Source organism: Acinonyx jubatus, chromosome A1, assembly GCF_027475565.1.
Source record: "Acinonyx jubatus isolate Ajub_Pintada_27869175 chromosome A1, VMU_Ajub_asm_v1.0, whole genome shotgun sequence".
NCBI lineage: Eukaryota > Metazoa > Chordata > Mammalia > Carnivora > Felidae > Acinonyx > Acinonyx jubatus.
The window spans coordinates 134,543,158-134,569,769 of record NC_069380.1 but is presented as its reverse complement, the minus strand read 5'-3'; the positions used below and the strand labels follow the sequence as shown (position 1 = coordinate 134,569,769).

At 39.3% G+C, this 26,612-nt stretch overlaps 1 protein-coding gene across 2 annotated transcripts in view; it reads left to right on the top strand.

The window, feature by feature from the left end:
* The first annotated feature begins 320 nt into the window (after positions 1-320).
* Positions 321-26,612, top strand: part of LOC106977081 (survival of motor neuron protein) — a 41,382-nt gene continuing 15,090 nt past the window's right edge. For both annotated transcript variants that reach the window (XM_015074582.3, XM_015074581.3), the window contains exons 1-7: positions 321-476; positions 15,312-15,383; positions 17,306-17,425; positions 18,329-18,529; positions 18,686-18,841; positions 21,301-21,393; positions 22,775-22,885. In XM_015074582.3, coding sequence (XP_014930068.1) covers positions 405-476; positions 15,312-15,383; positions 17,306-17,425; positions 18,329-18,529; positions 18,686-18,841; positions 21,301-21,393; positions 22,775-22,885 — 825 coding nt within the window. In that variant the 5' untranslated portion in view covers positions 321-404. The remainder of the gene's footprint in view (positions 477-15,311; positions 15,384-17,305; positions 17,426-18,328; positions 18,530-18,685; positions 18,842-21,300; positions 21,394-22,774; positions 22,886-26,612) is intronic.

The following is a 26,612-nucleotide window of genomic DNA, read 5'->3' as shown; positions in this document are numbered from 1 at the left end:
TCCCAAAACCCTCGGATCATAACCTGAAGGGAAATCAAGAGCCATACCCTCAAAGCCCTGAGCCACCAGGCGCCCCTTATTTTTTTGTATTACCCATGTTTTCTATGTTATTTGCAATGAACATTATTTTCTATGTAAATCTATTGTTTAAAAAAATATATTGTTTAAAACAAAAAAAAAAACCCTTGGTGGGAATCACTCTACCAACATAGGAAAATGTGAAACCAAAGAATTGATCACAGGAAAGAGCAAGTCGACTCCTAGAGAAAGCACCAGGAGTCTCCCAGGCCTCGTGGCCGATCTCCAGGACACCGTACTCTTCCGCTCCCAGAAGCCTCCAGCGGCGGAAGTTGTCACTTTCAGAGAGACGGAGCCCACGCCGTGTACGCGGCAGTAGGCTCGCCATGGCGATGGGGGGAGGCAGCGGTGTCCCCGAGCAGGAAGATTCGGTGCTCTTCCGGCGTGGCACAGGCCAGGTGAGATCTTGGACGGCATCGCCTTCAGACAGGCTCACTGGGCTCGCTCCGAGCGTCCCGCTAGGGGCTTCCGCGGCTGGGCTGGCCCGGTCGGGTTCGCTGACTGCGGGGCGGTATTCCACAGGTTTCTACGGCTTTCCTCATTTGGGAATTTTAGCTACAGGCTCCTTCCTCGTGCGGCTTGGGCACCCTGATGGGTTAGAACTGATTCCCTACCTCAACTTGATTTTGCCTTGGTTTGTCCATTGTTTCTGATTGGGGAGTGTGCGGGGGCAGGCCGGGGTGAAGCAGGTAAACCAAGGAGGAGACTATTGAAATGTGCCAGTTTTACATCGAGGTGTTAGCGATGGAAAGCAAGGTACTTGCTTTCCGGTTATAATTTGAAATCAGAGGCAACGGGTTTTGCATATGGATTCGATAATGGAGGTTTGAGAGGGGAAAATCAAAGATAATTCCAAGATTGACCTGCAGTCATGAAAAGATGAAATTGTTTTTTCCTGAGATGTACTGAGGTCAGAAGACTGCAAGTGGAATAGGTTTATAAGGGAGGGAAATGAGAAGCTCAGCCTTGGGTGAAATCTGATTGGAGTGAGTTTGGAGCGGGGAGAGGAGAAAGTCAAGGCAAAACTTGTAAATAAATATTTCAAGTTTTGTAAATAGAAGGTAGAGAAATTGGCCGATAGATGAAGGGGAGGGTAAAATAAACAGGATTCTTAACTGGTTTTTTTGTTAGATGATAGAAATCTGTTTCAACGCTTTTTGGTCGGGTGCGAAAGATTGAATAAGGATGGAAAACTTGATACAAGGGGCAAAAGAGAAGTGTCGAAGCAGTGTTCTAGAGTAGATAAGAGAAGATGGATTTGGCCTTTGTTAGAAACATTGACAGTTCATGTGACAGTTACATGGGCACAGACTTGTGTGGATGGACAGATTTGTGGAAGCTGTCTTGATTGTGGCTGTTCTCAGTAAAAGAAATAAGGTCATCAACTAGGAGTGAGGGGAGGCAGGTGTTGGAGTTTTGAGCAGAAAGAAAGTAGAAAGTGGGTGGAAAGTAGGGAGAGTAGAGGAGTATTGGACTAGGGAAATGTAGTGGAAGTGTTGTTAGGCAACATGACAGGTTTACTTGAGATTTTGGTCGTGAGTTTAAAAGATACTAAACAGCTTGATTGTGTTTTTCTCCAGCTAAGTTGAATTCAGGTGTGTGAGGGCAGGCACACAGTGAATTAAGTGTTGAAAATAATGGGGCTGTAGTTTTACCAAGTGGATATAAGGGAGGGAGGGAGGGGTACAAGGTAATTATGTTAGTAATTGACCATGGAATTTAAGCTGGCTAAGAAAGGAAGGGAGGACGTTAGGATAGTAAAAGTTTAAAAATTTGTGGAAGATCGCTATTTTGTTCTAGTTAAGTGGAATGATTGTCATCATCCAGATAGAAGAAGTAAGTTGCAGAGGTTAGGTGATAGTTGGAGAGTAGGATTCCTTTTTTTTTAGTTTTTTTAAATTTTAATTCCAGTGTTCTTGACATACAATGTTAAACTAGTTTCAGCTGTACAACATAGTGGCTCAACAGTTTCTATACATTACTCAGGGCTTACCATGGTAAATTTACTCTTAATCCCCTTCACCTAGTTCACCAGTGCTCCCCCCCAACCCCCTCGCATTTGTTAACCATCAGTTTGTTTTTGATAGTTAAGTCTATTTCTTAGTTTGTCTCTCTTTTTTCTTTTTTTAAAAGTATTTTATTTTATATTATTTTAAGTAGGCTCCAAGCCCAGCATGGGGCTTGAACTCACTACTCTGAGATCAAGAATTGCATCCTGTACTGACTAAGCCAGCCAGGTGTCCTCCCTTATCTTACTTTGTTCCTAAATTCTGTATATAAGTGAGATCATATGGTATTTGTCTTTCTCCGAGTTATTTCATTTAGCGTTATACTCTCTAGCTTCGTCCACATCGTTGCAAGTGAAAAGATTTTGTTCTTTTTGATGGCTGAGTAATATTCCATTGTGTATGTATACCACATCTTTATGCATTCATCTATCAGTGGACACTTGGGCTGCTTCCGTAATTTGGTTATTGTAAATAATGCTGCAATAAACTTAGAGGTGAATGAAATGCCAGCCAAATTCAAGACAAAGAAATGGAAAGACATTCCATGCTATGGGTTGTAAGAACAAATATTGTTAAAATGTCTGTACTACCCAAAGCCGTCTACACATTTAATGAAATCCCTGTGAAAATACTAACAGTATTTTTCGCAGAACTAAAACGATCCTAAAATTTGTATGGAACTGCAAGACGTCGAATAGCCAAAGCAGTCTTGAAACACAAGAACGAAACTGAAGGTATCACAACTCCAGATTTCATGTTAGGTTACAAAGAAGTAGCAATTAAAACAGTATGGTACTGGCATAAAAATTCATGCATAGATCAGTGGAATAGAACAGAAGACCCAAAAATAAAGCCACAATTATATGGTCAGTTAATCTTTGGCAAAGGCGAGATGAGTATGCATTGGGAGAAAGATAATCTCTTAGGGGTGCCTGGGTGGCTCATTTGGTTAAGTGTCCCAATTCATTTCGACTCAGGTCATAATTTCACAGTTCGTGGGTTCGAGCCCCATGTTGCTCTTTGTGTGCACAGCTCAACGCATGCTTGAGATTCTCCCTCTCTGCCCCTACCCTGCTCATACTCTCTCTGTCTCTCAAATAAAAGAACTTAAAAAAAATCTCAACAAATGGTGTTGGGAAAACTGGACAGCCGCATAGAAAAGAACAAAACTGGTCCATACACAAAAATAAACCCAAAATGGATTAAAGACCTAAATATGATCATTGAAACCATAAAAAGCTTTGAAGAGGGTACAGGCATTGAAATCTCTGACATTGGTCATAACATTTTTCTAAGTCTCCTGAGACAAAGGAAATAAAAGCAAAAATAAACTACTGGGACTCCGTTAAAATGAAAAGTTTCTGCACAGCAAAGGTAATGGTTATCAAAACTAAAACATAGCCTACTGAAAGGGAGAAGATAGTTGCAAATGACATAGCCCATAAAGGGTTAGTATCCAAAATATGTGAAAAACTGAAAGAACTTAACACCCAAAAAACAAAAAATCCAATTTAAAAATGGGCAGAAGCGGGGCCCCTGGCTGTCTCAGTCAGTAGAGTGCATAACTCTTGATCTCAGAGTCCTCCATTCAGGCCCCAGGTTGGTGGATGTTGAGCTTAAAAAAAAATTTAAAAACCAAAAAAAAGAAGGGCAGAAGACTGAACAGACGTTTCCCCAAAGACATAGAGGTGGCTAACACACATGAAAAATGTTCAGCATCACTCATCATGAGTTAAATGCAAACCAAAACCATAATGAGGGGTGCCTGGCTGTCTCATTTGGTAGAACATGTGACTCGATCTTAGGGTCATGAGTTTAAAACCCACATTGGGCACATAGTTTACTTCAAAAAATGAGATATTACTTGACCTGGCATAATGGCTAAAAGAAAAAATACAAGGAACAAGTGTTAGGATATGAAGAAAAAGGAACCTTCCTGCACTGTTGGTGGGAATGCAGATTGTGGAAAACAGGATGGAGGTTCCTCGGAAAATTAAAAATAAAACTACCTTATGATCTAGCAATGGCACTAGTGAGTATTTACCAAAAGAATACAAAAACACCAATTCAGAAGTATACATGCACCCCTGTGTTTATAGCAGCACTATTTACAATAGGCCAACTGTGGAAGCAGCCCAAGTATCCATTGATAGATGAATGGATAAAGAAGGTGTGTGTGTGTATATATTTATATACATATATATATATATGTATATATATACACACACATACATAGGGGATATAAGGGATGGGAATTAAAGAGTACAGTTATAAGATAAATTGATTTTTAAAATAAACATAGGGGTGTATATATCTCTTCAGGGTGGTGTTTTTGTGTTCTTTCGTAAATACCCAGCAGTGCAATTTACTGGATCATAGGATGGTTCTATTTTCGTAGCAGGTGAGGACATAGTTCTGTTTTTAATATTTTGAGGAGTCTCCATATTGTTTTCCATAGAGGCTGATCCAGTTTGCATTCCCACCAGCAGTGCGTGAAGATTCCTTTTTTCTACATCTTCGCCAACCTTTGTTTCTTTTGTGTTTTTGGTTTTAGCTAATATGACATGTCAGTTGATCGCTCATTGTTTTGATTCGCATTTGCCTGATGCTGAGTGATGTTGAGCATCTTTTCATGTGTCTTTGGCCCTCTGTCATCTTCCAAGAAATGTCTGTTCATGTGTTCTGTCCAAGGAGAGTAGGATTCTTTAAACTGAGTTTATGGAAACATTCGGTTATTGTTAACCATAGAAGCTAGTAACTGCGATTGGGTGGTGTACAAGATCATTAATATGGAGGAGTTTAAGGACCTGGACGGTTAGGGTATTGGCAGAATCAGCTATGTGGGTTTTTTAACAACCAAGAATGGCAGGAGTAGCGTTGGAGACAACGCTAAATCTCAGGGGAGTGAGGAAGCGTGGCTCAGATGGCTGTAGATGATTACATAAAGAGGAACAGCAGACAGTGGAGTCTAGTAACAGGGTTCTTGAAACTGAGAGTTTTTAGGAAGGAAGGAGAGAGGAAAAATCTGGAAGTGGGTGTAAGGAGCAAGTAAGATTGCTTCCCCATCTGTGGTATGATGATTTGAGGGATATGGAGAAGACATTTCATTTGAGATATCTGCAAGGAAAGAGGCATCTTTGGGGAAAGTTAGATTTTAAAGCAAGGAGGTAAAGGGAATATTCAGAGAGGTTAAAGATATTGGGAGCAGGGTTTAATGATGGCTCAAGAGATCTCAGCAGAAGTTTCAGCAGTTGACAATTGTAGAAGATAGGAGAACTAGAGGCATACTAGTGGTGACCAAGAAACAGCTATATAAAAGCAGTGCTGATGGTCTGTTCTGGTGTCTCTTGTTATCTAACAAACTCCCCAAAACTTAGTACCTTGAAATAGTAATTATCATTTTATTATCTGTCATGGTTTCTGTGGGTCAAGAATTTGTGAAGGCCTTGCTGGACATTTGTCCTTTAGATCTTTCACGTGGTTGCATTCACGTAGACATTGGAGCTACAGTAGCCCAGGACTGAGCAGCTAGAGATTGAAAGCCGTTTTGTTTCTTCCTGTCCTCTCAGGGCTTCACATGATCTCAGTGTGTGGGCTGGTTTGGATTTCTTTATACCCCTTTATAATCCTACTCTTCTTTCTCTCATCTGCTGTTCCCCGATCACTGCTGGATCACACTTTCTGTCGCTGATTAGTATGCATTTTCTAGAAGTTTATAAACATTAAATCTTTTGTTTGCCTTACTTTACTCAGCATAGTTTTCAGTTTCACACATTTTGTTGTATATATTAGTTGTTCATTCCTTTTTATTGCTGCAGTATCCCATTTTATTATTATACTAGAATTTGTTTATGCATTCACTTGTTCATAAATGTTTCGATTGTTTTCTTTTTTTTATGCTGAAGAGTTTATTTTTTTTTTTTCAATATATGAAATTTATTGTCAAATTGGTTTCCATACAACACCCAGTGCTCATCCCAACAGGAGCCCTCCTCAATACCTATCATCCACCTTCCCCTCCCTCCCACCCCCATCAACCCTCAGTTTGTTCTCAGTTTTTAACAGTCTCTTATTCTTTGGCTCTCTCCCATTCTAACCTCTTTTTTTTTTTTTCCCTTCCCCTCCCCCATGGTCTTCTGTTAAGTTTCTCAGGATCCACATAAGAGTGAAAACATATGGTATCTGTCTTTCTCTGTATGGCTTATTTCACTTAGCATCACACTCTCCAGTTCTGTCCACGTTGCTACAAAGGGCCATGTTTCATTCTTTCTCATGGCCACGTAGTACTCCATTGTGTATATAAACCACAATTTCTTTATCCAGTCATCAGTTGATGGACATTTAGGCTCTTTCCATAGTTTGGCTATTGTTGAGAGTGCTGCTATAAACATTGGGGTACAAGTGCCCCTCTGCATCAGCACTCCTGTATCCCTTGGGCAAATTCCTAGCAGTGCTATTGCTGGGTCATAGGGTAGTTCTATTTTTAATTTTTTGAGGAACCTCCACACTGTTTTCCAGAGCAGCTGCACCAGTTTGCATTCCCACAACAGTGCAAGAGGGTTCCCGTTTCTCCACATCCTCGCCAGCATCTATAGTCTCCTGATTTGTTTATTTTGGCTACTCTGACTGGCGTGAGGTGATATCTGAGTGTGGTTTTGATTTGTATTTCCCTGATGAGGAGCAACGTTGAGCTTCTTTTCATGTGCCTATTGGCCATCTGGATGTCTTCTTTAGAGAAGTGTCTATTCATGTTTTCTGCCCATTTGTTCACTGGATTATTTGTTTTTCGGGTGTGGAGTTTGGTGAGCTCTTTATAGATTTTGGATACTAGCTAGCCCTTTGTCCGATATGTCATTTGCAAATATCTTTTCCCGTTCCGTTGGTTGCCTTTTAGTTCTGTTGGTTGTTTCCTTTGCTGTGCAGAAGCTTTTTATCTTCATAAGGTCCCAGTAGTTCATTTTTGCTTTTAATTCCCTTGCCTTTGGGGATGTGTCGAGTAAGAAATTGCTACGGCTGAGGTCAGAAGGTCTTTTCCTGTTTTCTCCTCTAGGGTTTTGATGGTTTCCCATCTCACATTCAGGTCCTTTAACCATTTTGAGTTTATTTTTGTGAATGGTGTGAGAAAGTGGTCTAGTTTCAATCTTCTGCATGTTGCTGTCCAGTTCTCCCAGCACCATTTGTTAAAGAGACTTTTTTCCATTGTATGTTCTTTCCTGCTTTGTCAAAGATTAGTTGGCCATACTTTTGTGGGTCTAGTTCTGGGATTTCTATTCTATTCCATTGGTCTATGTGTCTGTTTTTGTGCCATCGATTGTTTTCATTTGGGGACAGTTAATAATAGAGCTGCTGTGAATATTAGTGGAGAAGACTGTGTGGACATAAGTTTTCATTTCTGTTGGAAGTCTACTCATGGAGTAGGTGTGTTTTAACTTTTTAAGAAGCTGCCTTGGGGGGTGCCTGACTGGCTCCGTCGGTAGAGCATGAGATTCTTGATCTCTGGGTGGTGAGTTTAAACCCCACATTGGGTATGGAGCCTACATTTAAAAAAAAAAAAACTGCCTTGGAAGCACCCTTCTATTTGTTAAATGGGATGCTACCCATTGAATAAATCCAGTCAGACCTTAAAAAAAAAAAGTGCCAAACTCTTCTTCAAAGTGGTTGAACCATTTTATATTTTGACTAGCAGTGTATGACAGTTCCACTTTTTCCACATCCTTGTTAATTTTGAAATGCTCTTTTTTTTTTTTAATTTAATTTTTTATTTTTTAAAATTTACATCCAAATTAGCATATAGTGAAACAATGATTTCAGGAGTAGATTCCTTAGTGCCCCTTACCCATTTAGCCCATCCCCCCTCCCACAACCCCTCCAGTAACCCTCAGTTTGTTCTCCATATTTATGAGTCTCTTATGTTTTGTCCACCTCCCTGTTTTTATATGTTTGTTTCCCTTCCCTTATGTTCACCTGTTTTATCTGTTAAAGTCCTCATATGAGTGAAGTCATAGGATGTTTGTCTTTCTCTAATTTCACTTAGCATAATACCCTCCAGTTCCATCCATGTAGTTGCAAATGGTAAGATTCCATTCTTTTTGATTGCCGAGTAATACTCCATTGCATATATATACCACATCTTCTTTATCCATTCATCCATCGATGGACATTTGGGCTCTTTCCATACTTTGGCTATTGTGGATAGTGCTGCTATAAACATGGGGGTGCATGTGTCCCTTCGAAACAGCACACCTGTATCCCTTGGATAAATGCCTAGTAGTGCAGTTGCTGGGTCGTAGGGTAATTCTATTTTTAGTTTTTTGAGGAACCTCCATACTGTTTTCCAGAGTGGCTGCACTAACTTGCATTCCCATGGTCATCTTTTTTTTAAGGTTTGTTAATTTATTCTGAGAGAAATGGAGGGTGGGTGAGGGGCAGATAGCGAGGAAGAGAGAAAGAATTGCAAACAGGTTCCACACTGTCAGCATAGAGCCCAACTCAGGGCCTGAATCCAGAAACTGTGAGATCATGACCTGAGCCAAAACCAGACACTTAACTGGCTGAACCACCCAGGTGCCCTTAAATGTTTATTTTTGAGAGAGCACAAGCAGTGGAGGGGTAGAGAGAGGTAGGGACAGAAGATCTGAAGCAGGCTCCATGCTGACAGCAGAGAGCCCAATTCTGGGCTCAAACTCATGAAACATGAAATCCTGACCTGAGCCAAATAGGATGCTTAACTAATTGAGCCATCAATTAATCATCATTTCATATGTTTATTTGCTGTCAGTATACTATTTTCTTTGGCAAAATGCTGAGATCTGTTGTTTGTTTACTGTTTTTTAATGTTTATTTTTGAGAGAGAGAGTACAAGCAGAAGAGGGGTAGAGAGAGGGAGACACAGAATCTGAAGCAGGCTCCAGGCCCTGAGCTGTCAGCACAGAGCCCGATGCGGGGCTGGAACTCGCAAACTGTGAGATCATGACCCAAGCTGAAGTCAGAAGCTCAACCGAATGAGCCATCCAGGCGCCCCAAGATTTCATTCTTTTTAATTGCCAAGTCATACTCCATTGTATATATATACCACATCTTCTTTATCCATTCATCAGTAAGTGGACATTTGGACTCTCTCCATAGGTTGGCTATTGTTGATAGTGCTGCTATAAACATTGGGGTGCATGTACTACTTCTGTATTTTTAATAGCACACTTAAATAATAATCTATTTTTAATACACACTTTTTGATTACAGTAGCTTCACAGTACTTATTGAAGTAAGATAATGTAAATCTTCCAGCTTTGCTTTGCTTTTTCAGAATTGATTTGTCTTTTCTAGGTCCTTTGTATTTCCACATGAGTTTTATAGCTTGTCAATTTAATATATATTGACCCTTGAACAGCCATGGTTTGAGCTGGACAGGTCCACCTATATGTGAATTTTTTCCTCATAAATATAGTACAGTATTATAAATGTATTTTCTCTTCCTTAGAATTTTAATATTTTCTTTATTTTGTAAGAATACAGTGTATAATACATCAAGCATATATTAATAGGCTGTTTATATTATTTGTAAGGCTTCTGGTCAACAGTAGGCTAATAATGGTTAAGGTTTTGGGGAGTCAAAAATTATACACAGAGGGATACCTGGCTGGCTCATTTGGTAGAGCATGCAACTTTTGATTTTGGTGTCATGAGTTCCAGCTCCATATTGAGTATGGAGCCTGCTTAAAAAAAAAAAAAAAGCTGGGGCAACTGGGTGGCTCAGTCAGTTGAGCATCTGACTTCAGCTCAGGTCATTTTCTTGCAGTTAGCCAGTTGCAACCCCACCTTGGACCCGCTGCTGACAGCACAGAGCCTGCTTCAGATCCTCTGTCCTCACTCCCCTGTCCCCCTCTCTCTGCCCCTTCCCCACTTGCACTCTCTCAAAAATAAATACTAAAAATATATATGAAAACTACAGTTCTCAGCACCTCTAGCCTCCCTCCCCCACAGTTGTTCAAGGGTCAACTGTAGTTTACTTTTCTGTTAGAATTGCTAAGGTTGGGTTTTGTTTTGTTTTAACCCAAGTTTTCCCTGATCATACTTGGTTGGTTGAAGCTTATTTTCAGTAGATTTCTCTGGAAAGGTTAGTGAGTATAGTATTCTTCAACATTGTAAACTTAGTTTTCCTGCTCAAGGGTCAGCTAGGCCATATCACAAAATCCTTGACTCCTTTTTCCCACAAATTTCTCTGGGAAAATCTTATACTAATTAATTTTCTTTATTTTGTACCTGACTTGGTCTTTTTGTTTAGAGGCATTGAGATTTTTTTTTTTAGAATTTTATTTTGTTTTTGATTTTTAGCTTTTATTCTTCAGGTATTCCTATATACATTTATACATATATTAAATATTCTTTGCTAGTTATCTGTATTTAACACTTTTTTTCTTTTTCTTTTTCTTTTATTTTTTTTTTTAATGTGTTTTCTTTGGTACCCCCTAAATTTTCAGTCAGATATATTCTGCCTTGGATGCTTTGTAGCCAACGTTACTTTTTCTCTCATTTCTATCTTGATTTTAACTCCCAATTCAAATCTTGCCCTTTTGCCCTGTTTTCCCATCTTAGGTTATAAATCTTTTGATTCAGGGTGGTTTGCAGATGCTAGTTTATTTAATTTCAATTGGGTGTTTTCTTTTTTTTTGTGATTGTTATTTGGGAAGTTTTATTAGCTGAACTATTTTTTGTTCTAATAGCTTTGTATAAAATCTTAGGTGTCTTTTCATTTTGAAATGTCTTGTTTCCTTGATCTGAGCATAATCATTGCCATGTGAGGAGTTTGGTTGCTATGTATTTTACTTTTAAGAATGCCCTTTTGAGGGCACGTGGGTGGCTCAGTCGGTTGGGTGTGTGACTTTGGCTCAGGTCATGATCTCATGGTTGGTTCATGGGTTCGAGCCCCTATGTCAGTGCAGAGCCTGCTTGGGATTCTCTCTCTCCCTCCCTCCTTCCCTCCCTGTCTCTGTCTGTCTGTCTCTCTCTCTCTCTCTCTCTCTCTCTCCCTCTCTCCCTCTCTCCCTCTCTCTCCCCTCCCCCCCCCGCCCTCCCTCCCTCCCTCCCTCCCCCTCTACTGCTTGCACTCTCTTGCCCTCTCTTTCAAAATAAATACATGTAAAAAAAAAAAAAAAAAAAGAATGCCCTCTTGTATTGAAACAGTGGAATTCATCTTCCTTTATCAGTAGTACTTTTTGCAGGATTTTTTCTTTTAATATTTTATTTTTAAGTAACCTCTATACACAACCTGGGGCTCAGACTTAGAACTCTGTGATCAAGACTCACATGCTCCTCTGACTAAGCCAGACAGATGGCCCCCATTTGCAGTTGCAGGAGCACTGATGTGTCTTGTAATTTTGTGTTTTTTTAAAAAAAATATGTCTTCATTATCATTAATTTCTACTGTTTGCTAACTCAGGCTGTACCAAATCTCTAAGGAACATCTCCCTTTCTAAGTGGAAGTGTAACCTTGAACAATCAGTTACCTCTGTGATTACTTTCCTTAGCTACAGAATAATTAAATGATTTTTAATTACTTTTTATCAAAAAATGATATTAGCTGTTTCACTTTATAATGGAGATTAACAGGAGAGCCACCTAAATTAGTTTTGCAACTAAACACGTTTTATTATAGGCTTCTTTGGAACTCATTAATTGACTAACATTATACCAAATCCAAGATACTAATTGAAGATGTTTTGTAACTTGTCCTCTTATCATCAACATTATGTATCTAAACTTATCTTCAGCTACTGTGTAGAATGAACCTGATTCTTCTAGCTGGACTTGGAGTCTAAGTGATCAAAAGACATTGTTTTATTTTTATTTTTAATTGTGGTTTATTTTTAAGAAATGTTTATTTTGGGTGAGAGAAGGAGAAAGCAAGCAAGCATGGGGGAGGGGCAGAGAGAGAGGGAAAGAGAATCTCAAACAGGCTCCACTCTGGCCACGGTGAGATGAACTGAGCCGAAATCAAGACTTGGATGCTTCACCACCTGAGCCACCCAGGTGTCCCTTAATTGTGGCTTAAAAGCACACACATAACATAAAATTTATCATCTTAGCCATTTTTTTTAAGTCCACTCTGTACCCAACGTGGGGTTCGAACGAGATCAAGAGTCTCACGCTCTACCAACTGAATCAACCAAGTGCCCTACATCTTAGCCATTTTGAACTGTGCAGTTGGCGTTAAATATATTCATGTTATTGTACGGTAGATACCTAGAACTTTTTAATGTTGCAAAACTGAAACTCTACCCATTAAAAAGCATTGCCCCAACCCCAACTTTCTACTGTTTTTGTGATTGACTACTTTTGGTATCTCACGCAAGTGAAACCATACAGTCAGTGGGTTTATTTTTGCTTCTAGGCCTTTTTTTTTTGGCTCCTGATCTTTCTTGAAATGCTTTCTATTTTCTCTTGTACCTGTCCTCATCCTTCTGATTTTTATTTCCTAGGCCTGTTTGCTCCATGATCATCCACCAGCCATTCCTTTTTCTCTTCTTTTTTTTATTGAGGTATAATTGAGATGTAACATTGTATTAATTTCAGGTGTACAACATAATTATTCAGTATTTGTACACTTTGGAAAGCAAACACCACAATAAGTCGAGTTAACATCTGACACCATACATAGTTTAAAAAATTATTTTATTATTTTTAATTTTTATTTTAGAGAGAGCACACCGGAGGGGGGAAAGGGCGGGGGGGGGGGGAGTTAATCTTTTTTTTTTAAGCTTGTTTATTTTTGAGGTGGGGAGGGGCAGAGAGAGGGGGATGGGGGATCTGAAGCAGGGTCCACTCTTACAGCAGCAAGCCTGATGCAGTGTACGAACCCATGAGCCGTGAGATCATGACTTCAGCCAAAGTCAGCCGCTCAACTGCCTGAGCCACCCAGGCGCCCCTGACTTTTTTTCTTTTTGGCATTTTCTTTATTTTTTATTTCTTGAAGTTCTCACTGTGCTCATTCATTCTCCTGAGCTTGATAAGCATGCTTATGACTATTATTTTGAACTCCTTATCAGGTAAATCGCTTCTCTGTTACTTTTAAGAAATGGTTTCTGAGGTTGTACCTTATTCTTTTTTTGGAACATATTCCTCTGTTTCTTCATTTTGCTTGACTTTCTGAGTTGGTTTCTGTGCATTAGATAATAGCCACCTCTGCCAGACTTCAAGGAGTATCTTGTAGAAGATGAACTTTAACGTTCAACCCTGCACTAGCTCTTGGTTGTTTCTCAAACCTTTGTGATTATCCAAGCAGCCTATTTTAATTTTAGTGGTTCCCAGTAGTTGAGAGTGTGCAAAGACCTATCTGTGCCCCAGGAGGAGGATCTCAGTCAACAATTTGATTCAGGATGATTGGGGAGCCAGACCCTTGGGCAGCAGCTTTTAAAGTACGTAAATATATACAGTCTTGTGGGAATGCAAGCAGAAGCCCACTCAGCCTGCAGAGCAGGTGATCTGGACATATCCCCTGGGTAGCACTTGCAATAATCAGGGTACCCAGAGAGTGCATAAGCTTCTTTCTGGGAGATAACAGTAAGCTGGAATAAGGCAGAGAGTGAATAGTCTTATGGAACCCAGGAATGGAAAGCCCCCTAGTTACCATGGACAGATGGTTACGGAGTGTTTCCTGAGCAACAGCTGCAAAAGCCTGGGACACCAGGTGTGGAAACTGGGGCACCAAGTGCATGTAAACAAATGCTACCCTCTAGGAAACACAAGTGCTCTGGAACTCAGAAGAGGGAGAGCACACAGATGGCATTGTCTGTCTGGAGCGAGGCAGGAGCAGAAACATGGTGCCCACTAGCCTGTGTGCATCGAGAATATCCCACCAGGGCCCTGCAAGTGTGTGTTAAATTAGACTGCCCCTCAGGCTAACACTTTAATAAGCAAATGAGTCTCTTTCACATAAAGTTTGTGTGCCTTTTACTCCATTGTTTCTTCACTAAGGGCCTTGGGCAATTAAATCCAGGCATTGGAGCCCTTAAATGGCTTTTTCTCAGTTTGCTATTTTCCTGTAGGTCTTTGGGAATCCCATAGTTTTTAAAGCTAGATGTCTTGAGGGCTTATCTCAGGTACAGGTCTTAAAAGTTCAAGTGCCCAGTTTGGGGTTCAAATTCATTTCTCCTCAGGGAGAGTCTCTGAGTTTTGAGATTCCTCCCTATAATGGGTTGCTGCACTGGGAAGGGGTTTATGGCAAAACTGTGTCTCAGCTTCTCTTCTTTGTAGGAATTTGTTTTTTCATGTTTGCCTAATGTGTAGGAATTGCTCAACTAATTTCTGGGTATTTTTGATATTGTCTTTTTACCCTACAGGAAGTTGTTCCGTATGTAGCTATAGATCTGGTACATTGGTGGGGAGCAGGTGAATTCAGCATCTTCCAAAGTCGGCCTCTTGAACCAGAGAAAATCTGTTTCTTTTAATTCACACATTTATTGTCTGTAATGTCTCACCATAAATGTTTGGATTTTTTTTATTTTGATTTTCTGTGACAATATGTTTTAAATTCCTATTTAGACCATCGCTGAAGAGAGCAGGTAGCGTGATTTCATATACCTCTCAGAAATGAGTGTGTAAGAGATAATGGATGCTCAAGAATATGTTTTTGAATTGAATTAAATTTAAATAAAAATAGAATTAAATGCTACTTCAGTCTTTTCCAGATTACTTAATACCACTCCTGTTTAAAATGAAAATTGATTTATTAATCACTACTAGTAATTTGTAACTTAAAACCTTTTGAGAATTCTTGCTTAATCTAGACATAGTGCAAGGTCAAGGGGAAAAGAATATTCTTTGGACCTCAGATTCTTTGGTCGGAATAGCATTACCATAGTCTGTATAACAAAGTCAGGCTAATAGCCAGATGTTTTCCCACATTGCCAAAGTAAACCTTTTATCAGCTCTTAGAAAAGTTTGAAACATAGTTATCTTTGAACAGATCCACTTATGGTGGGTGGATAGAAATTCAATTATAGAGCATTCAGTTTACTCCTTTTAGAATATTTACATATGCCTAGCTTTGGGGGTAATGTCACATACTCTGTAAGGAGGTAGGCTTCCTCTAGTTTTGTTTAGGATTTAAAATACCTGTTTTTAGTGTAACTTCATGTGTGGCGTAGGATGGCTCCTGACAGTATCTAACCTACATTTTTTATGAAACCCATTTAAACATGAATTGTGTTTGTTCTTTACCCTTCCCAGAGTGATGATTCTGACATTTGGGATGATACAGCGTTGATAAAAGCTTATGATAAAGCTGTAGCTTCATTTAAGGTATGAATACTCTTTTCCTTATTTCCTCATGTTATTCATTTGGGACAAAATGAACTGATAACATACTTAAAGTGTTGAATTACATATTATTCCGTTCTAATGTTGAAGGCCAATAGATATCATTGGCTAATTGACTTAGATGATAACCTTCCTTTAGAAGTTGGTAGGTAGGCTCTCTGTATGTCATCCCTTTAGCAAAGTCAATTTAAGTAGAATCTTAAACATTAATTACTTTTAATGTGTTTGCATTGTATCAGACTATAGAAATCGTCTAATTCAGATTAGTAGAAGGGCAGTCTAAATTATAATTTTCATTTAACAAGCCTTCATTGAAATAATAATGATAAATGTCAGTAGTGCTATAATTAGTACTTGTAGAGTGTTTACAGTATTTTAGGCACTATTCTAGGTGCTTTACTTACATTAAATTAATTCTAACCCAAATCCTGAGTTGGTTATCAAGTCAGGTGTTCCTGAGGGCAGGAATATTCAATTCTTTAAGGAGAGATGTAGTCTGTTTTTGTGGCCCCAGCAAGACATTTACACAGTTGCCCAACATCATCACTTTCTCTGCTGTGTGAGGTATTTAGCTTTATTGAGCACCATGCAAGAGCCATCAGTAGTCCAGACAAAGAGCATATCCTCATACAGAGCACCAAATACGAAGTCCACTTCTTTCCCTTAGTCACTCTTACTGCATGAGGTAAAGATCAGACCTGTATGTTATCCTTAAAACTGAATTCAAGTTTCTCAGTAATACTTCTCTTTTTTTAATTAGGGTTTTTTGTTTTTGTTTTTGTTTTTTTTATGTTTTTATTTGGTTTTGAGACAGAAAGCACTAGCTGGGGTGGGGTAGAGAGAGAGGGAGACAGGAACCAAAGCGGGCTCCACACTGACAGTGGAGACCCCATTGCAGGGCTCAAACCCACGAGTGATGAGATCCTGCCCTAAGCTGAAGTCAGGGGCCCAGCTGACTGAGCCACCCAAGCACTCCAGTAATGCTTTTCAATATACCCTTAAGGTAGAAGCACACTAATGCAGGTTCTGTAAAATGCAGATTAAAGTGTGGCTCATTGTTGGCTGGGATTGATGATATTGCAGAGGGAAGTAGTGTGAGTAGAGGAAAATAACTAATTTGGGGAAAAGACAGTTTAATTTTAAACTGTGTTTTTTGAAGTAAATGTGAAGATATGAAATTGGTAATTGGAAATGTTGCATTGAATGAAGAAGAAATGTCAGTTGGATAGTAGATTTAGAAGTCTGTCTGCATAAGGGGCACCTGGGTAGCTCAGTCTGTTAAGCGTCCAACTTCTGCTCAGGTCATGATCTCACACCTCGTGAGTTGGAGCCCCACATCAGGCTCTGCGCGGACAGCTCAGAGCCTGGAGCCTGCTTCGGGTTCTTTGTCTCCCTCCGTCTCTCTGCCTCTGTCCCGCCTCTCAAAAAAAAAAAAAATATATTAAAAAAAATTTTGTTTAATAAAAAAATAAAAAGAGAAGTCTCTCTGCATGGAGGTTATAATTGAAGTAATAGGGATAGATGATCATAAACAGGTAAAGAAGGATGGACAGTTCTTTTTTGGGAATGCCCAAGTTTAAGACTTGATTAGAGAGGTAATAAAGCATTGGAGCTCTACACTGTTAGATCACCCAAAATGTCTTGAATATCAAGACAAATGATCATCAGAATCTAACTTTACAGGAAGGTTGCGAGTGAGGACTTGATTAAAAAGGTCCCTAGAGCTGATAACCAGATATATGATGCCTTCCAGCATAGTTGTTGTAGCATGTGAGATGATAAAAAGAGGAAGTGGAGGCTGAGTTGATGGGGCCTTGAGGCCCTGGTAGTTACTGGGTTATATTGTTACACTTGTTTTCAAGTATGACCCTGTAACATGTCGATTGTTCTTCATATTTTCACAGCATGCTCTAAAGAATGGTGACATTTCTGAAGCTTCAGATAAACCAAAAGGCACACCTAAAAGAAAACCTGCTAAGAAGAATAAAAGCCAAAAAAAGAATACCACAGCAGCCCTGAAGCAGGTTATTTTAAAACATAGAGATTGAACTTCAAAGAATTTCTTGTTACTGTTTTCAATAATAGTGTAAAATATATTTAACTTACATGATTAGTATAGTGTTTTCCACTGACACATAATCATAAAACTTCTAAAATAGCTGTTAAACTTTCTATTGTTTAGGAACATGCATGTCAGTAAAAGTATAGTGAGTTAGGTGGGAATGTAAATAATATGTTGAAGATTGTGTTTACTTTATGTGGGAGGTGGGGTACAGGAGCCCATGGCCACTTGGGATGAGCGCCTCGGGGCCTTAAACTGCATTGGCATTGTAAAACTGGGAAATGGCTGTGCTTTTTTTTTTTCTTCAAAAACCCTAAAACTAATACCCAGGAACCAAAAATTCTAGGTAAAATCATTTCTGCTATTTAAAACAGCAGACCTGAAAGCTAAATATTTTGGTGCCTTGTCAGTCCCTTTAGTTTTATCATTACCAAGGGGGAAGAGAGCTAACATTTGATAAGCACTGGCTATGTGCTGAATCAGAGTGCAGGACCCTGTACACACTCTCCCTCCTTTCTGTTCTTCACAACAAACAGATGAGGTAGATTTTATTGTAATTCCTTAACAGATGAGGAAATTGAGACTTAAAGAGATTAACAAACTTGTCTTAATTGATTATATAGTTGGCAGAATTCATATTACATGGTAAATATGTGGCATGATTCTATAAACAGCAAAATTATATTGATACTGGAAATTCAGATTTATGTGTCTTTGGCCCCAAGCCAAAGATCATTCTGCCTTCCAGATCAGTTACCTAGAGACTATCCACTCCACAACCTACCTTACCCCACCTAAACAAGATTACAATTTATCCTCTTTAAAAGAAATATGTGTGGGTGTGTATCTTTGGTTTCTTTTATAGTGGAAAGTTGGTGACAAATGTTCTGCCATTTGGTCAGAAGACGGCTGCGTTTACCCAGCTACCATTGCTTCAATTGATTTTAAGAGAGAAACCTGCGTTGTGGTTTACACTGGATATGGAAATAGGGAGGAGCAAAATGTGTCTGATCTCCTTTCCCCGGCCTCTGCAGTGGATAATAATGTAGAACAGAATGCTCAGGAGGTAAGGATACCAAAAATAAAAAGAAAAAGGAAAGAAAAAAGAATTCTTGGAGGCAGAGAGGAGATAAGAAAATCAAAGTTGTTTGATCCCCTGAAGTATTCACTTTTTTCCATGATACCTTTATAACAAAAGTATGTATATTTTTTCTTTTTAAAGAATGAAAATGAAAGTCAAATTTCAACAGATGAAAGTGAGAACTCCTGCAGGTCTCCTGGAAATAAATCAAATAACGTCAAGTCAAAAGCTACTTCGTGGAACTCTTTTTTGCCTCCACCACCCCCCATGCCAGGAGCAGGACTGGGACCGGGAAAGGTACATTTCTGCCCAGAAAAGTTTTCCCAGGAAACAGTTTAATGATTTTATAACTTTCCACCCCTCCATTGGATGAGTTTTAGCTTTTCCTTGAAAGTTTTGTAGCTTTCTGTAGATATCATAAATTCACACTTGAAAATTCTTTGAAAAGGAAATAAAATAGTAATGCAAAATACTTTACACTGAAAGACTTTCCCAACTGTTCTTATGGAGGATTGGGTATTAGACTAATAATCTCATGAATTTACGTTAGAAAGTATAGTGGTATTTTACTGTCACCAGGGTGTTATGCTCTGGTTCTCCATGTCATTTGGTTAGGATACATAACAGTTGGTGAGAAACACAATATTTACATCTAATACAGAAGCAGCTAATACATTAAATCCTGAAGCCCTAGATTGTTTTGTAGAGTAAAATGTAAATGCTCTTTTCCTTTATGGGTCTCTTGGCTGTAAGTAGCAAATCAACTTAAACAGAAAAGATTTTGGGGCACCTAGGTGGCTCAGTCGGTTGGACCTTTGGCTTCGGCTCAGGTCATGATATCGCAGTTTGTGGGTTTGAGCCCCACGTCGGGCTCTGTGCTGACAGCTCAGACCCTAGAGCCAGCTTTGGATTCTGTGTCTCCCTCTTTCTCTGCCCCTCCCCTGCTTGCTCTCTTTTTTTTTTTTTTTTTTTTATTTTAAGTTATATCATGGAACCCAAGTTGGTGTGTCCCTGTCCAGTTGTTTTGTATAAAGGAGTGATTTCTTCACTGGGGGTTAAAAAAAATTTTTTTTTTTAGAGAAGATGAATGATTTCTTTTTTTATAATTTGTTTTAATTAAGTTTATTTTTGAGATACAGGGCATGAGTGGGGGAGGGGCAGAGAGAGGGAGACACAGAATCCAAAGCAGGCTCCAGGCTCTGAGCTGTCAGCGCAGAGCCAGATGAGGGGCTCAAACTCATGAAACGTGAGATAATGACCTGAGCAGAATTCAGACACTTGACTGATTGACCCACACAGGCGCACCAAGGAAGTTAAAATTTTTTAATGTTTGTTTGTTTGTTTATTTTTGAGAGAGAGCGGGCACGCGCATAAGTGGGGAAGGGGCAGAGAGAGGGGGACAGAGGATCCATCCTACAGCAAGGAGCCTGATGTGGAGATCAAACTCACAAACTGAGCCTAAGTTGGACGCTCCACCAACTTAGCCATCTAGGCACCCCTTCACTGTAGGTTATAGTATTCAGGCGATAATAATAATAAAATTAAAAATCAGTGTTGACTTATTAAAGCTTTGTCTGAAGATTTTCTGTGAGTGCTTTTTTTTTAACCTTTTATTTATTTACTTATTTTGAGAGAGAGAGAGAAAGTGTGTGCAGGGGAGGGGCAGGGAGAGAGACAGAGAGGAAGAATCCAAAGCAGGCTTTGTGTGGTCAGTGTGGAACCTGAGGCGGGCTTGAACTCAAAATGGTGGGGTTATGTCCTGAGCTGAAATCAAGAGTCTGTTGCTTAACTAACCGAGCCATCCAGGTGACCCTTTACCATTTTTAAAAATGTTTATTTATTTATTTTGAGAGAGAAAGCATGCGTGAGTCGGTTATGGGCAAAGACTGGGAGAGAATGCCAACCAGGATCCTCACTGTCAGTACAGAGCCCGATGCAGGACTTGATTTCACGAACTGTGAGATCATGACTTGAGTAGAAACCAAGAGTCAGACACTTCACCGACTAAGCCATGCAAGCACCCCTGTGAATGCTTTCTTAAAGAGGTTTGCATTATATTACAATTTCTAGAATGATCAGACCTCTTAATTTATCTACATATCGTACTTCATTGGTCTGAGGGAGCTGACTTTTCTTGTTAAATGAGAGGTTTACTAATTTTTATAATATATGCTTATGTTAGTATATGTAACTCAGGGGACATCCATAAAAAGATTACACAATTAACGACATTGTGGCAGATACAATCTTTTTTATGATTGAAATATCTTGCTAAATACACAGTCTCTGATTTCTGAGGTAATTGGCAATCTTTTTACTTTGGTTTTACTTTCTGAATGTTTAGATATGAAAGGAAATGAGGAAAATCTAGATTTATGAGTCTTGTTTAAATTCACCATTTGGTATATGAAATTCTATTTCATCTTTTTTTTGAGAGAGAGAGAGAAAGAGAACCGGGGGAAGGGTGGAAAAAGAGGGAGAGAGAAAATCCCAAGCAGGCCCCACTCTCAGCACAGAGCCCGACACAGGGCTGAATCTTAGGAACCATGAGATCATGACCTGAGCAAAAATCAAGAGTAGGAAGCTTATGCTTATCCCTTACCCGACTGAACCACCCAGGTGCCCCTGTTTCATCTCTTTTGATATGTATAATGTATCATTCTGGGTGGTTATTTAGGTTCTTAAGACATTGAATCCTTTTCCTCTTTTCATATTTAAATTGCTAAATTAATCTTCCTTTGAAATGTTCTTTACAGCCTGGTCTAAAGTTCAATGGCCCACCACCACCTCCACCACCACCACCACACTTCCTATCATGCTGGTTGCCTCCGTTTCCTTCTGGACCACCAGTAAGTGTAAAAGAATTGAGATTAAAATTTGCTTTCATACATAGTTAGGGATTTAGCAGGACATGGAAGTGTCATTTTATACCATCCCTACAGGCAGATTCTAATGTGTAAACCTTTGAACTAAACCTCAGGGTTTTGGGGGCACCTGCGTGACTCAGGTAAGCATCCGACCTCTGGTTTCTCAAAATAAATAAAAACTCTAATAAATAAATAAATCAACCAACCAACCAACTTGGATTATTTTTTTATTTTTAAAAAAATTTTTTTAACGTTTTTATTATTTATTTTTGAGATAGAGAGAGAGACAGAGCATGAATGGGGGAGGGTCAGAGAGAGGGAGACATAGAATCCGAAACAGGCACCAGGCTGTGAGCTGTCAGCACAGAGCCCGAAGCAGGGCTCGAACTCACAGACCGCGAGATCATAACCTGAGCCGAAGTCGGCCGCTTAACCGACTGAGCCACCCAGGCGCCCCATTGGATTATTTTTTTAAATGTCCTTCTGCTATCCAGACTTAGTCCTCTTATTACCCCAATATCTGAGCCCTATGTTGCATGCTTCCTTCCTCTTAGAAGTTATATCTCATTCTATAGGGAGGTAGCTCCTATTTTAAAGGACTTAATCACACTGTATACAAGGATTAATGTGCTTCCAGGTGTGCTTGGAATTGGTGTCACATGGTCTGTCCCAATTTCTAATGGTAGACTGACTTTGAGATATCAACAGTAGGCTAGATACAAGATACTTTGTGGCAAATTCCATGTGTTTCAGTGGGAGCGGTTCAGTTTTTCTACTCAAGACCTTTACTTGAAAGGCTATTTGGATGTTTTGTGTTGTATTTTAATTTTTTTTTTTTTTAACATTTACTTATTTTTGAGAGAGAGACAGAGCACGAGCAGGGGAGGGGCAGAGAGAGAGGGAGACATAGAATCCGAAGCAGGCTCCAGGCTCTGACCTGTCAGCACAGAGCCTGATGTGGGGCTCGAACCCATGAACCACGAGATCGTGACCTGAGCCGAAGTCATATACTAAACTGACTGAGCCACCCAGGTGCCCCTGGATGTTTTTTAAGACAAACCATTAAAGTATATATACTTGGTCTTTTACCCATAGCTTCATAATGGAACAGAATAATAGTTAGAAAATCAAAACAAAATATCTAAACATTTTATGTGATCTTTTATCTTTTGATTTTTATTTATCTTAATTTTGTTGGCCTGTTGTTACCGGTGGGCTTTCTCAAAATGTCTTTAAAAAATTTAAATAGGTAATGGCATGAAATGTAGGGAAAGATAGAGCTAACATCCAGCATTCTCTATGTAAAATGGATGTCCAGACTTCAGTTTTTGTTTATTGACTTTATATCTTTCTCCATTTCCAGATAATTCCCCCACCACCTCCCATATGTCCAGATTCTCTTGATGATGCTGATGCTTTGGGAAGTATGTTAATCTCTTGGTACATGAGTGGCTATCATACTGGTTACTATATGGTAAGTGATCATTCAGCATCTTTCCTGACAATCACTTTGTGGTTATGTGACCTTGTTTTGTCTGTGACTAAAAAGTGGTTTGTTATGTTTGGCAGATCATAAAGGTTGAAACTACCTCATAAAGTTTAAAAACATACAACTGTTGGAGTGCCTGGGTGGCTTAGTCCATTGGGCATCCGACTCGATTTTGGTTCGGGTAATGATCTCTGGTTCATGAGTTCATTACTTGCATCGGGCTCCACACTTAAGGTGCAGAGCCTCCTTGGGATTCTCTGTCTCCCTCTCTCTGCCCCTCCCCTGGTCGCATTCTGTCTCTACTTCAAAATAAATACATTCTAAAATACATATATATATATATATAACTTTTGTTTAAGGCTTACATTCTCTTGAATTGTCCCTGCTAAGTGTAATTATAGTTCATTTAAAGTTTTTTCATGTTGAGGTGCCTGGTTGGCTCAGTCAGTTGGATGTCCAACTCTGGATGTCAGTTCAGGTCATGATGATCTCAAGGTTGTGGGGTTGAGCCCCGTGGCAGGCTCTATGCTGAGCATGGAGCCAACATGGGATTCTTTCTCTCTCCCTGCCCCTCTCCCCTGCTTACTCACTCTGTCTCTCTCTTGCTCTTAAAAAAATAAAAATTTTGTTCCTGTTCTTAGGTTATGTTGATTATACATTTTCTAATTTAATGACACTCTTTTAAATTATTTTCCAATCTCATTTGTCTTTGTGTTTTAATATAAAACAAAATGCATTGCAAGAAATAGAAAATGAGGGGTGCCAGGGTGACTCAGTCGGTTAAGCGGCTGACTTTGCCTCAGGTCATGATCTCACAGTTTGTGAGTTCAGGCCCGGCGTCGGGCTTTGTGCTGACAGCTCGGAGCCTGGAGCCTGCTTCGGATTCTGTGTCTCCCTCTCCTCCTCGTGCTCTGTCTCTCAAAAATAAATAAACGTTAAAAAAAAAATTAAAAAAAAAAAGAAATAGAAAAAGAAAGAATAATAGCTTGAGAAAAGAAATTACGACAAAAGGTGTTAGGTTCTTTTGTGCATGGAGGAAGGCCTGAGGTGATACATGCCAAACTGGACCTTATGGACATACTTACCATTTTACACATCAGTCTGTTTCACACGTGTAGTATTGTGACTTTTCAGGAAATTTTTAAATTTTTGAAAGGCAGCTACTATGCCATGCTGACATTACGATATAAATTGTAAGTACTTGAAATTTTGGTTAATATATGGAAGATATAAATAAACAACTGACTCAAAGGTATGATTTTTTTTAAATGTATCATCTGTACGTGCCCCCATTAATGTTATTTAAAAGCTATTCTTGGGGGACCTGGGTGGCATAGTCACTTACACATCTGATTCTTGATTTCTGTGAGACAGGTCACACTCTCTCACAGTTCATGGGTTGGAGCCCCATATCTGGCTCCACGCTAGTGGTGTGGATCCTGCTTGGGATATTCTCTCTCTCTCTCTCTCTCTCTTTCTCTTTCTCTCTCTCTCTCTCTACACACACACACACACACACACACACACTCACTCCTCCCTCCCTCCGTCCCCCCCCCCACTCCACTCTCTCTCAAAATAAACTTTAAAAAAAATTTTTTTTAGCGTTTATTTATTATTGAGATAGAGCATGAGCAGGGGAGGGGCAGAGAGAGAGGGAGACACAGAATCCAAAGCAGGCTCCAGGCTCTGAGCTGTCAGCACAGAACCCGATGCGGGGCTCGAACTCACAACCGGTGAGATTGTGACCTGAGCTGAAGTTGGACACTTAACCGACTGAGCCACCCAGGCACCCTAAAATAAATAAACTTTTTAAAAAATTAAATAAAAATAATAAAAGGTATTCTTGAGTCATTGTATAAACTTGGTATATTTGTATAGTATGATGAAGTTCCCCTTTTAATGACTAGAAAGATGATGGAAAGTAACAAGTTAACCATTTATAATTTGAGACCAATTACCTAACATACTAAGCTTCCCTTTTCTGCACTTTGTATTTCTCTGCGTGTATTTTTCATTATGAAATATTTGGAAAAATATTACATATAGCGTATAAGTAAACTATTGATGTGATTTATATTTATTTTTCAGTTTTTTGGAAGGAAAGAGAGTTCTTTTACCCAGATAGGCCATATTTTGACTTATTTTCAGGTTCATATTATACAGAGGTTCATGGTTTATTTGGTGTTTATAGTGTTTGTATTGAACTATGTATGCAGAGGTCACCTGTTGGGCTCAGTCAAACCTCGGACTCCTGATTTCACCTCAGGTCATGATCTCAGTTTGTGAGGTTGAGCCCTGCGTTGGGCTCTGTGCTGACATTGCAGAGCCTGTTTGGGTTTCTCTCTCTCTTCCTCTCTCTCTGCCCCTCCCCTGCTCTTGCTCATGCTGTCTGTCTCAAAGTAAATCAATAAACTTAAAAAAAAAAAAAAAGCGGGGGTGGGAGCGCCTGTTGGCTCAGTCTTTTAAGCATCTGACTTTGGCTCAGGTTGTGATCTCACAGTTCATGATTTCTAGTCCCGTCTTTATCAGATGAGCTGGAGCCCTGCTTCAGATGAGCCCTGCTTCTCTCTCTCTCCCCTTCTCCCCTTCTTGTTCCTTCGTGGGATTCTCTCTCTCTGTCCTTCACTCACTTGCACCGCCTCTCTCTCTCTCTCTCTCTCTCTCCCCCTCTCTAATAAAAAAGAAAAAAAACAGATATATGCAGAAAAGTGCATATATTAGAAGTGAACAGCTTGATTTAAAAAAAAAATATAAGCTACTGCCTCCTTATGTCTTCTTCTAATCACTCACTACTAATCCCTTTGCCAAGGGTGACCATTTTCCTAACGTTTAGTGTCATAGAGTACTTTTGTCGTTTTTTGAACTTTTATGGTTTGGAATTATACATACACTCCTTTGTGGCTGGCATATTTTGTTCAGCAGTTTATGAGAGTAATATACATTGTTGTGTATAGTCGTAGCTCTGTTGTGTTCTTCTGCATGAATATACCATAATCTGTTTATTTCTTTTAACCATTGATGGATATGTAGCTTGTTTCCAGTTTGGAAAACAGCATTGCCTGTGACTTTTTTTTTTTTTTTTTTTTTTACTAATTAAGTTTTATTGAGATATAGTTTACATGGCATTCAATTCACCTTTTAAAGTATACAACTCACTGGTTTGGGTTTTTAGTATATTCAGAATTACACAGCCATAACTACAGTTTTAATGGAATATCTTCATTATCTACCCTCCTTCCGTAAGAAATCAAACATGTACCCCATTTTCCTCAAAATTTCCAGGCCTAGGCAATGACTAACTTACTCTGTGGATTTGCCTTTTCTGGACACTTCGAATAAATAGAGTTATACTAAATGTCATCCTTTGTGTCTTTCTTTCTTCACTTAGCATAATCTCTGTCTTGCTTTCCCTCTCTCTCTCCTCTCTCTCTCTCTCTCCCTCTCTCCCTCTCTCTCTTCATTTTTTATTGCTGAATAATAATCCATTGAGTGTACCTCATTTTTTCCATTTGGGTTATTTCTCCTTTGGGGCTTTAACGAATAATGCTGCGATGAACATGCGTATACAAGTTTCTGTGTCAATGTACATTTTCATTTCTTTTGGGTATACACTTAGAAGTGGAATTGCTAGGTCATGTAGTGTGTGAAAGTTTACCTTTGGCAGATAACCAAACCAAAATACAAATGCTTTTTGTTGTTGTTTGTTTGTAAC